The sequence below is a fragment of the Acartia tonsa genome, chromosome 8, assembly GCF_053477335.1.
Source record: "Acartia tonsa isolate MP-2025a chromosome 8, ASM5347733v1, whole genome shotgun sequence".
Taxonomy (NCBI): domain Eukaryota; kingdom Metazoa; phylum Arthropoda; class Copepoda; order Calanoida; family Acartiidae; genus Acartia; species Acartia tonsa.
The window spans coordinates 21,562,652-21,574,911 of record NC_137267.1 but is presented as its reverse complement, the minus strand read 5'-3'; the positions used below and the strand labels follow the sequence as shown (position 1 = coordinate 21,574,911).

Below are 12,260 nucleotides of genomic sequence, written 5' to 3'. Positions count from 1 at the left end.
GTGAAGGAGGTACCTTCTTTAAAAAAAGCTTCCCTGAAAAGAAGAGCCATGTCGGTCCAGCAGTTACCGTGATCATAAGCTATAGACACATAGACAGACATTCTCTTACTTTTATGTAAGGACACTTATTTTTTAGTGAGGCACTATACATAGACGTCCAAGGGGGGGGGGTAATGGGGCATTTACCCCCCCCATTTAAAATTTACCCCTACCCTGGGGGTGCCTACGGCACTCCTAACGATTTAAGAGGGGGTATTTACCCCCCCAAAATAAAAAATCTCTAACAAAAAAAATTTTTGCGCGCTTCGCGCTCATTTTTAATACTAAATTCTTAATAAAATTTAAATTACCCCCCCAAAAATTTTACCACGGGGGTAAAGTTTTGGGGGGGTAAACAAATTTTACCCCTGCCAACAGATTTCAGGGGGGGTAATTACCCCCCCCCCCCTGGAAGCTTGGACGCCCCTGGCACTATATGCAAAAAGACAACATTCAAAACTTCACTACAACCCAAGTTAGGAATGTTATAACATTTTAACTGCTTATCACAAATCACTGCGAAAAAAAACATTTTTATCATGAAAAAAACGCCATAAAAGCGTAAATAATCACTTTTTAACACCTCATATTTAATGGATAAAAAGATACTAAGAGATTTTAGAGACTTGCAATGTACTAGAATGATTTTCTTGCATGTTTATTAAAAAAACGTGTTTAATGACGCATAAATGAAATTAAAGGCAAATAAGCATTTTTTACACCAATAACATAAATAAAATGAAATAATTAGAATTAAATCTTTATTCTAAATTGAAGATGTAACAAGAACAACAAACAAAATGAAACTAATAACAATGAAAATTAATGATAACAAGAAAACTACACATTTTATCTATAATCATATGTTTTACAAGATTTACTAACTAATGACTCAAATTTTTGTATAAATTACACTAAATCACTCTACACATAGAATTGCTCTGTACTCTGAAAATTCACTCATTAAACTGGAATCGTTAGTTATATCACTTTTGCACTGTTTTAAGTTCTCTAATATACATGTTATTATGTCACTCATATTATATCATTTAATATGTTGTTTTATCATTGTTTATATAAAGTATATCAGTCATACAGTTTAAAAATGATGTCTATAACATGTAATGTTCAAGCATTTATAATATAATTTACTAATAATTAATCAAGACTTTTTTTTGCTTATTTTAGTTTTTTCTCTAAATATCTAAAATTGGCGTTTGCTATTGGTAGATCTCTTCTTCTTGGTTTATTGCTGTTGATAGATTTTAAAATTAGCTGGTTACTATTGCAGGATTTTTTTCTTTTAAAACAGCTGATCATTGGTAGATTTTCCTAATAAAAGCTTTCTATTGGTGAAGAATGTATAATTTACTATTTGTGAAGTTCTAAGGATAGCTGAATGACTCTCCAGTGACCTTCTCAATCCAGGGTCGGTAGTATGTCATTCTCATGTAGACTCCGGGCAGGTTGGGGTAGGCACACTTGATTCCATGACTCACAGTACCCATCAGGATCCATCTGCCGTCCTCAGCCTGCCACATTAGCGGACCGCCGCTGTCGCCCTATAATTAATCAAATTAAATTAATGCTGAGAAATCGAAGCTTTTTATAGTGCCAATAAAAAACGCCGTCATACTGGCCTACCACTGGTCAATTGAAATTATATTGGCCTGCTATTGGTAATTTAGTCTGTGTATTGGCCTATCATTGGTAATTTGTATTGTATTGTAAAGAGCTTCTGAAAAATCTAAGAAGAAATTATTTTTATAAGTTAAGCAATGATGATAATAATAATTATGTCATACTAAGTTGTAGAACAGATTCGTATAGGTCAGCTAGAATTGAAGGAGAATCCCGCCCCAATTAGGTAATAATATATCTATTAGGAAAGGCAAGCTGAAAAAAAATGTATACCTCGCAAGAATCCTTCTTTCCATCTTCGTATCCCGCACACAGAAAAGAATCTCTGATGATCTTTCTGTGTCCACTTTTCTTAAACATCTCCTGGCACTTGTCATTGGTTATTACAGGTACGCTCACTTGGTGTAGCACATTAGGTACACTACCACCTAGATATAATATGATTAATACTGGACACTTTATATTTATAATTACAGGTTCACTTGGTGTAGGATATTAGGTACACTACCACCTAGATATAATATGATCAATACTGGACACTTGATATTTATAATTACAGGTACACTTGGTGTAGGATATTAGGTACACTACCGTCTAGAAATAATATGATTAATACTGGACACTTTATATTTATAATTACAGGCACGCTTGGTGTAGGATATTGGGTACACTACCACCTAGATATAATTTGATCAATACTGGACACTTGATATTCATAATTACAGGTACACTTGGTGTAGGATATTAGGTACACTACCACCTAGATATAGTATGATCAATACTGGACACTTGATATTTATAATTACAGGTACACTTGGTGTAGGATATTTAGGTACACTACCACCTAGATATAATATGATCAATACTGGACACTTGATGTTTATAATTACTGGTACACTTGGTGTAGGATATTAGGTACACTACCACCTAGATATAATATGATCAATACTGGACACTTGATATTTATAATTACAGGTACACTTGGTGAAGGATATTTAGGTACACTACCACCTAGATATAATATGATCAATACTGGACACTTGATATTTATAATTACTGGTACACTTGGTGTAACACATTAGGTACACTACCACCTAGATATAATATGATTAATACTGGACACTTTATATTCATAATTACAGGTACACTTGGTGTAGGATATTAGGTACACTACCACCTAGATATAGTATGATCAATACTGGACACTTGATATTTATAATTACAGGTACACTTGGTGTAGGATATTAGGTACACTACCACCTAGATATAATATGATTAATACTGGACACTTTATATTCATAATTACAGGTACACTTGGTGTAGGATATTAGGTACACTACCGTCTAGAAATTATTTGATTAATACTGGACACTTTATATTTATAATTACAGGTTCACTTGGTGTAGGATATTAGGTACACTACTACCTAGATATAATATGATCAATGCTGGACACTTGATATTCATAATTACAGGTACAATCACTTGGTGTAGGATATTAGGTACACTACCGCCTAGATATAATATGATCAATACTGGACACTTAATATTTATAATTACAGGTTCACTTGGTGTAGGATATTAGGTACACTACCACTTAGATATTTATAATTACAGGTAACGTATGAGAATAATAGTTATAAAATAGCTACGCTACTAATACTAATTGCTTACCATATTCTAATCTGCCCCAACCAGTAACAATTCCCATATTTCCAAGGAAGTCGCCTGCATCGGTTCTAAAAATACAATTATTTAAAATAGATTTTTAATATTTTTTCCTGTATGCCTAATCCCTACTTTGTTCCCTATATAACTTAAACAAACCTACCTTAAGTTAACAATCATTACCAGATTAAAAACTACGTCTTTTTAATTTATTTAAAACAAGGAAAAGGGGAGTTCTATGCTAGAATAAGCACTTTGGGGAAATTGCCGAAAATTTCTTTGTACTTTTGATAATAACGTATTCTTATTCGTTAGCTTAACAACTTTGGGGACTTCAGGGAATTTTGATCGTTGATTTATTAAGTTAGGTGTTCAAACGTTTCAACGACTAATTTTAATCTACAGAAGGGGTGATTTTGTGTATCGTCATTGGGGATGTACAAACATTTATCGGCCATTGTCTTATCCCTTTTGATTCCTGACTTTTACACTAAAGACAAAAATAAAATTTTCCTAATTCAAATTATGACAGCTACCCAACAACTAAATACTTACTTTGGCATACAGACAGGAACCACATGGGGTTGTCTTTCAATAGGCTCCTCCAGCTCCAGGATGGCAATGTCGTTCTCAAATGTGGGCGCCTTGTAGTCACGATGGACAACTACACGCTTTACCTGAAAAGTTAAATAGTTACATTGATGCTGGCAAGGTAAATTTATGAATAAGGGCCAGTAGCTGTTGTTCCTAGTGAAGGTAGGCCTTGGCCTACAATCTTTTTTTATCAGTAATTAAAAAAAATCATAAAATGGATTATCGAACATTCCAAAACGTTAAGTGATCGTTTTTAATAGCTTCGAATAATGCTTTTATAAAAGTAGAACACAATTCAATATCGTATATTGTCATATAGACTGCCAAAAAAATAATGATTTCTTTTTCGAAAAACAAGAAAAATTAACTATTTTTCTGTTTTTTTTAAACAGTCATGCTTTGGTATAAAATTCTTACCGCTTTTTCTTTAGTAGACATGTATTCAGTTGGGCCAGAAATATCATGTTCACCAAGTTCTACTATTAGTGACGCCAATAATCTAAATAAATATTAATCTTTAGCCTTTGAGTTTGCTCTCACTTTCTGTCTTTATTTTTCTTTCATTTTTTTATACTTATATTATATCTCTAATTCTTTTTCCATTATGATATATGGTGTCAATAAAATTCCGACTATTTCATTCAATTATTTTTTGTTCTTTGGGGGGGGGGGTTCTAAGGTGATTTCTTATCGTAGGAAGGAGGTACCGACCCCCCAAAATAGGTAAAACCCCTTCCTGGGCCTATTAGAAGCATCACCTATATCGATCCATCTAATGGAGAGATCTTAAGCTACATACATACAGAAACTCAAAGAAACATCCTTCATATAAGGATTAAAGACACATTTAACTTACCCAGGTTGACAATGGGCGGCTGTAAGAACATGTCTATCAGAAATAAGAACACCACCACACTTGTTCTTCAAGAATAGACCCAGGAAAGAACGTTCTTTGATCAACACCTAAATAATAAAGTTTAAATAGAATGGACGATAAATTCATGTACATTACCAATGATGATAACCATGATTACCACTTCTGTAAAATGAAATAAGGGGGGCAGCGGTTCTGACACTTTTGCGTAAACAGGGGGCATAGGCTTTGTTTTAGGAGTGAGAGGATAGGTTATTATGGAAAAAAGTTTACTTTTGTGGTGTATTTTTCTTATATCTAATAAGATTTTGGATTTGGCCTCCAGGTTCAGGTGCTGCAGGCCTCCAGGTTGTCTCTGGACAGGTAAAAATAAATTTTTTTTTTGAATAGTTACAGTTCAACTTATAAAACAAAATATGCATCTTTTATCTTCAAATAGGTAAACAACATTCAAAAAGATGCATATTTTGTTTTATAATTTGACTTCTAACTCTTAAATTTTTTTTTTCATTTTTTCCTGTCCAGAGACAACCTTCCAGCCTGCAGTACCTGAACCTGGAGACCTATCAAATTTTTTTTTAAATATAAGAAAAATACACCCCAATAGTAACTTTTTTCTTTAATAACCTATCCTCTCACTCCTAAGACAAAGCCTATGCACCCTGTTTACGCAAAAGTATCAGAACCGCTGCCCCCCTTGGTTAAAGTTTAGACAACAGTAAATTTTAAACCAACCAATCAAGATTTGATAAACGTGCCCAAATTTTTTAGACAACGAACTAGACATCGTGCTTGGGTACAAGTTAATTTACAGCCCAGTACCCTTCATACCTAGAAACAGCTAAATATCTTTATAAAAAATCACGCAACCTTATTAAAATTTTTACTATCTATGTCCATAGTCAATAAGGGCTTTGTTCTAATTGGCATCTCCCTTTAAAATTTGAATTATAGTCTTTAAGGATACTCTTTTACTCAGGCTTAATAATGACCTCAAGACTAGTAGCTATAATTGTGTTGTAGCATCGAGATCATGTAATAAGTTCAATTTACACACACAAACTAACTCAAACTACTTTTATTATTTTCCAGTATGGCCTTGAAGCCGGTTAATATCAGCAGGATAAGAACCGGTTCTCAGCCATACTAAAAAATCATGTATAGCATCGTATTAAAGACAATTTTCCTCGAATATTAAAACAAAAATCATAAATTTAATACCAGATTTGTTAGTTTGGTCCTTCGTCCCCTCGGAGCAACAAAACTTGTTTTAATCTTATAATTTTTCATTTTATATAGAAGGTTGTCTATAATACTATGCGATAAATAACTATACATTTTTCAACTTTTAAACACTATTGAAGCTTTGTAGATAATATAATATTTAGTTACACTACCTGCCAAGGCCAATCTCCAAAAGCAGATTTCTCGCCACCAACAATTCTTCCTTGACCTCGTAGGGGCCTCACTCCACAATCTACAAAAAAAATTATTTGTTAATACATAATAGAAGGCACTAAAAAGTTACTTAATAAGGCGATCTTTAAATTCCCCTTAATAACCTTTATGATTATAAATTCATTGATTTTATTTATTGATAATAAGAATTATAATACTTTTTTAAAAATAATTAATTGTAACGTCTGATGCACAATAATATATATTTATTTAGCTTATCAACTTATCAAGTTTCATGGGAATTACTTCCCTTATGGCCCTTTTCCCTGTGGGAGTTATGATCCTTCTGAACCTAACCAAATATAAAACTTGCTGCTATTCTCGTGTCAGCTAACATGTATGTTTCTACCTTTACCTATTAACTAATTGGGTCGGGATTCTCCTTCGATTTCAAGTGATTATCTAGAGAACCCATTAGGATGCCCACTGGTTAAGTAACATCCAATAGACAACCAACCCTTTGATTCCCAACTGTGTGCATGGTAAAGAGTTGCGCCTGTTATGGGCCAAGGCATTCACCCCTACTCTAACTATTTATGTCAAGCACCTGACATAGCAGCAGTAGAAACAATCTTTAACGTCATTAGTTATGACGCGGTGTCGGGCCGAGATTTGAACCTATCGCCTCCCCGACGACGAGCGAATGCACTACATGTTTAGCCAAGGTTGGGGGTTATGTTTCTACCTTTAGTATAATCCCAAGATGTAGTTGTAGTTGTGGTGGTAGTAGTTGTTGTTGTTGTAGTAGTAGTTGTTGTTGTAGTGGTAGTTGTTGTGGTAGTGGTTGTAGTAGCAGCCTTAACAATAGGTTCTGGAGTAGGCTTCTTCCTCTTGTTCTTATTCTAAAATGTTTTGCAGTTCAAATATGGGGTACCCAAAATATGTATATTTTTTCTTTTTCCCCTAAGTGAATGCATATTTTTAAGTAGATTCATTTCTATAAACCAAAAAATGCTTTTATCTTTTTTTAAAGTGAATATTGGCAATAATTTTTTTTATAGGATATCCTATCTAATAAATTAGCAAGATTGTTTTGTCTGAAGCTTAAGATTTTAATAACTACATAACCAATTGAATTCTCCTTTTTAGGGAATCATTACACAGTTCCCAGTTCGGTTTTATACCATTTAACTTTTAGAATTAAGTATTGGGATGATTTATGCTTTTCGTCTTAACAATTTAAATACAGACCCCCTAGATGGTGGGAGCGTTCATATAAAAAACAAATATTCCTTCTCTCCTCCACCAAAAACTTTTAAAAATTCCCAAAAAGAAATATTTCGAACCAGTGCAGTGCAGTGGTTAACAAGATCTTTCTCTACAAAAAGACAAGCAGACATCCTGTTACGTTTTAAAAGAATTAATATATACCTTAAACCTATTTTTATGTTTCTTCTTAAAATGTTTTTTCTTTGTTGTCGTCTCGATGGCATTCTCCTCCGTGGCAATGCTGGTGCCTTCAGTAGTAATGCTAGTAGCCCCGCCGTTGCCCTGCAGCTTTGTGATTATGGTCCAGGGTTTAGTCGTCATCTCCCAGTCATCTTTCCATTCGAATGGTGCCATCGTTGTGTCTACCTCATAGGTTGTCTAAAATTTTATTTATTTTCTAAATTTTAAAATACAAAAATATGAATTTCATTGACTTCTAGTAAAGAGTAGTTGAAGAATAGAGGGGGCAAAAGTTAAGCTATACCCTTATAAATTAAGCTTTTTTCAGCAAAAACCGAAAGTAAACTTTTTTTGCACAGTTTTTAATTTTTACAAATAACGCCCTAAATATGTAATTATATAGTATTTCGGCAACAGCATTCCTCATTCTCTGTATCTACTTATAACTTGAGTTCATTAAGAGAGAATAAAGAGTTACATTACTGAAGAGACGATAGAAGGCCAGAGAAACACACACACACACACACATTACCTGTTCTCCTTCCTCCTCCTCCATTTGCTCGAGGATGCTGGGTATGCTCTGGTTGATGGAGGCCAGGATGGAGTGGACAAAGATGTCAAGCTGGTCATTTATATTTTCATCATCCAATACTGGCCTAAGTTTAAATATATTTTTGAAAGATTATAAAAAGTGAAGTAATTAAAAAATTCATAAGTAATTCAGATTTTATACTTACTATAATTAAATAATTAATGAAATCCTTACTTAAATGTATCATCATCAATCTCATTTTCCGTGTCATCGACTCCCTCCACATCAAAGGTGATACCATTACCATCAAGACTTTCATCCATCAGACCATCCTCAAGAACTATTGCACTCAGGTCAATCTTACCAAGACTAGAAATATCAGAAATATCGCCGCCATTTTTATCCTCCTCCTTCTGCTTCTGCTGTTCCGCTAATGTCGTCGTTTCGTCCGTAGTAAATTTGGTAGATTTTGTTGTTTCTTCAATGGCGGATTTTGTTGTACTTTCTTCTTCTTCTGTTGTTGTTGTGGTAGTTGCTTGAGATGTGGTTGTTTGTAAGGAAGATGGCAGTTGATCAAAAGAAGTTGAGGTTGACAGAAGCTTTAGGGAGTTGGTGGCTGTCTCCAGGAAGCTGCTGTTGGAGTTGGAGATTTGATACCATGTTGACAATGGCATGTTGGGCTCTGTCTGTTTCTCTGGACCCTAAAAAAATATAAAATATTTTAAAGTTTATTTCAATCAACTGATTTCTGTATAAATACAATCAAAGAAATCAAAACAGGCAGTTAGTTGTCAAATAAAAACCCAGAAATAAAGTATAACCAACAAGCGAAATAAATCTAAAATAATATTAGGGGGGCAGATGGAAAGGTCGTCAATTTTTCTATGTTGTTGCCCCCCAACGACAGCTGAAAACACGTATAGGTTTCGTTTTTTTTCTCGAATTAATTTCGTTGTTGGTATAAGCTGAATAAAACCAAATTATTCTTAAAAATAAAAATGTAATCAAAGTTAGCTTAAAAATAAACTTAGATTTATGAGATAAATTTTATCAAATAAAAATACATCAAATTACAGATATATCTTCAAACACTGTGAAAATTAAAATCAAGGTCCTATCGATTTAAAATTTAATACTTCAATTAGTTTCAAATTGAGACTTATATATTTTGGACAAGCCAACAAATTTTTTTCTCTTTTAAATGAATTGAATTTTATACTTCAGATTATTTGGACTTTCAAATTTATTTTATTAGCATAAAAATACATTAAAGTCTTAGATATAAGATATTGGATCAATATACTTCCCTTTTTTCTCCCATTCACTACTACAGGCACTATATTGTCGAAATTTTGAATTCTTGGTGGAATGCCAAAAATATAAATAGTATTGTGTCGGTATGTATTTCTTGTATTCCCGGGCAAGTTCGAACCCATTAATCCCTTTTTTCCTTACACCAGAATTCCCCAGAGAATGAGTGTGTTATGCGGCATTCCTAACTATCTCCGCGCGTGGCTTGTAAACAAACAAAAGAGACGCGCACTTTTCCTTTGATGATTCCCATGTGAGGAGCTACGTGAATGAAAATAATGTATTGCTTGAAAATACATGCGCTCTGATACGTGGAAGATCTCAAATAAGCCTTCCTGCTTAGTTTGACATCATATGTGGTAAGAATTTATCTTTTAATTCTTGAAAATAAGCGTAGAATGGTACAATTTTATGAAGAAATTTAAATCATTAATTTTTCAGCAAATAGACCATTTAACTGCTAAGTTTTGATATACGAATATTTACTTTTATATTATTGATTATTTTATTCTAAAATTATCAATTTCTGATGCGATTTAATATGATTCGTGCCAATTTTAAGTTTTTTAGAAAATTCATATTTTTTATTAAATTAAAATCACGCAACCTCGATGTTACAAAATAATAACAATTAATTTTATGTAATTAATTCTTATATTTTTGTTTTAGACTTACTGTTTTCATGGTAATAAATACACATTCGTAAACTTCACTATGTTGGTCATTCGGAGGGCTTCGAGATAAGATTTCGAGAACGGCTAGGCATTGCGTTCCGAAACAAGTATAAAGGGGCTATGATTCATAAACGATTATGCCTTTAGAAATCTTCTTTTGATTATTGAGACGTCTTCAGTATCTGCCATAAAAGGCTATCATGGCCATATCATCATAAATATATCAAATATTTTTATTATTGTGAAACATTGATATAGAATATACGTGGATATTATGAAAGGGGATATTATGACGAAGAAAAATTGTCGTGAATTTTGGTTGCTAACATGGACATCACTTATTAGTCAGTTAATTTACGCAGTAGTAGGGGTAGGGGATGGGGTAAAGGTGTAATTTAGCCAGCTACAAGTTTCACTGTATTAGAGAACATGATAATCTGATGTAAGATCCAAGTAATAATAAATAGATTTGAAACACCTTCTTTTAACATAATCAGGGAGTGAGGGGACATTGAACTGTAAATTACACTTCTACCAAAAGTTTTTTAAGCACGTTATATTATTTGTTGGCTCAAAATTTTTGAAAATAAAGTCCAAACTAAACAGTATGAGTATTAAAGACTTTTTTTGTTGTAGTAGAATATATCAAAATAAATTTTAGAAGGTACAGAAAATTTCCTATTTCCTAAAAAGTGATTCTCTTTCTTTCTCTTTATTTTTTCTTTCTTTATCCCTTCCATTCTCTTACATTGTTTTTACATATTTAAAATTATATTTAGCATATAATATCAAACAGCTTCGTTAGTATTAGTTGTAATAGTCCTTGCTCCTACCCAAGGGCTGTCATTTGAATTTGCCGAAACTTATATATTTTATTGGCGTAGAGTTGGCGTAGAGCTTGTTTTTTTTATGTTTCTATAGGGAAATGGGTAAGAAGGGGGGGGGGAAATAAGGGAAGTGGGTTGTGAGGAAATTATTACTTAGAATTGTTTATCAGAATTACATTCCCTTTTATCAGAATTACATTCCCTTTTCCCTGGCTCCCATCATAATACACATTCTAGATATAGACATGAATTGGAATTCCAAAATGTTTGATGTATCGAACTTAACATAAAAGAAGGGGTTTTGTAAAAGTAAGTTCAAAAAGTATATTTTTCTACTTTTTTTACATAAAAGAGGTAGGATGTTAATCACTGAACCGGTTGATTTCTCCTTCAACGTAAAGCTCCTTTAAAAAAATGGAAAACAATTATCTAAATGGTAAAGAGTTGCTTATCTCACCCAAGAGAAATCGCCCCTGGTCTAAAATAAGTTTGCTATTAGAATATAATTTTGATATTTCTGAACATAATTATCCTTGTTTTAAATATGTTAAAATATATGCTTCCCAAAAAGGCGGGTTTAATGGTTTTTACAGATAAAATTATCTTTTCTAAAAATCTAAAAATAAGGGAAGAAAATGCGGTTGAACTTGAATTTATGTGGCTCAAATGACATACTCTTTTATATACATTTTTTCTTATTTTCTTTGTAGCATAGCTTCTATATAGATAAATTTAATCCATTTTATTAAAAATTATAAAAAGTAAAAATTTTATTTAAAAACTTTGATAGCAATTGCTAGGCCTATTATCCTGAGGCCATGGAAAAATTAAAGTCCAACTTTCATAAAGCTAGGAAATACAATTTATCAAACCAAAAATATTTCAAAGCCAAGACGTTCCTACGTTTCAGCTTAAATATTCTTAATTAAACGTCTGGTAAACCTTTTTAGTCATTTTATTGCTTTGTTATAAAAAGATTATCTTTTAATCCTGCTTTTGTTATAAAACAATAATAAAAATAATTTTGAGAATTGCGTTCTATTTACTTCAAATGTAGTTTCATGTTGGTAAACAAGCCTCTTATCTAAAAATTATCATCCAGTTAATTCAAAAAAAAAATAGTAGCATTCTGTATTTTTTGAGGTGAAATCTTGGCCAACGAAACGAACATCCTAATCAATGGTATTTGCCCCCAAAATATTTCAACCCGTATTTTTAAACAGACAGACTTACTTGAATACAGCCTATTACTCA

The 12,260-nt window shown here is 32.6% G+C and overlaps 1 protein-coding gene across 1 annotated transcript in view; it reads right to left on the bottom strand.

Annotated features, from left to right (window-relative positions):
- Positions 1–786: 786 nt before the first annotated feature.
- The window catches only part of LOC145326253 (uncharacterized), a 37,201-nt gene continuing 25,727 nt past the window's right edge, over positions 787–12,260 (bottom strand). Inside the window, exons 6-16 of the mRNA XM_080169458.1 lie at positions 8,429–8,895; positions 8,195–8,318; positions 7,645–7,860; positions 6,959–7,115; positions 6,213–6,292; positions 4,798–4,904; positions 4,359–4,440; positions 3,903–4,024; positions 3,354–3,418; positions 1,954–2,108; positions 787–1,601 (exon numbers count right to left, since the gene is read on the bottom strand). Of these exons, the coding sequence (XP_080025584.1) occupies positions 1,425–1,601; positions 1,954–2,108; positions 3,354–3,418; positions 3,903–4,024; positions 4,359–4,440; positions 4,798–4,904; positions 6,213–6,292; positions 6,959–7,115; positions 7,645–7,860; positions 8,195–8,318; positions 8,429–8,895 (1,752 nt within the window). The 3' untranslated portion in view covers positions 787–1,424. The remainder of the gene's footprint in view (positions 1,602–1,953; positions 2,109–3,353; positions 3,419–3,902; positions 4,025–4,358; positions 4,441–4,797; positions 4,905–6,212; positions 6,293–6,958; positions 7,116–7,644; positions 7,861–8,194; positions 8,319–8,428; positions 8,896–12,260) is intronic.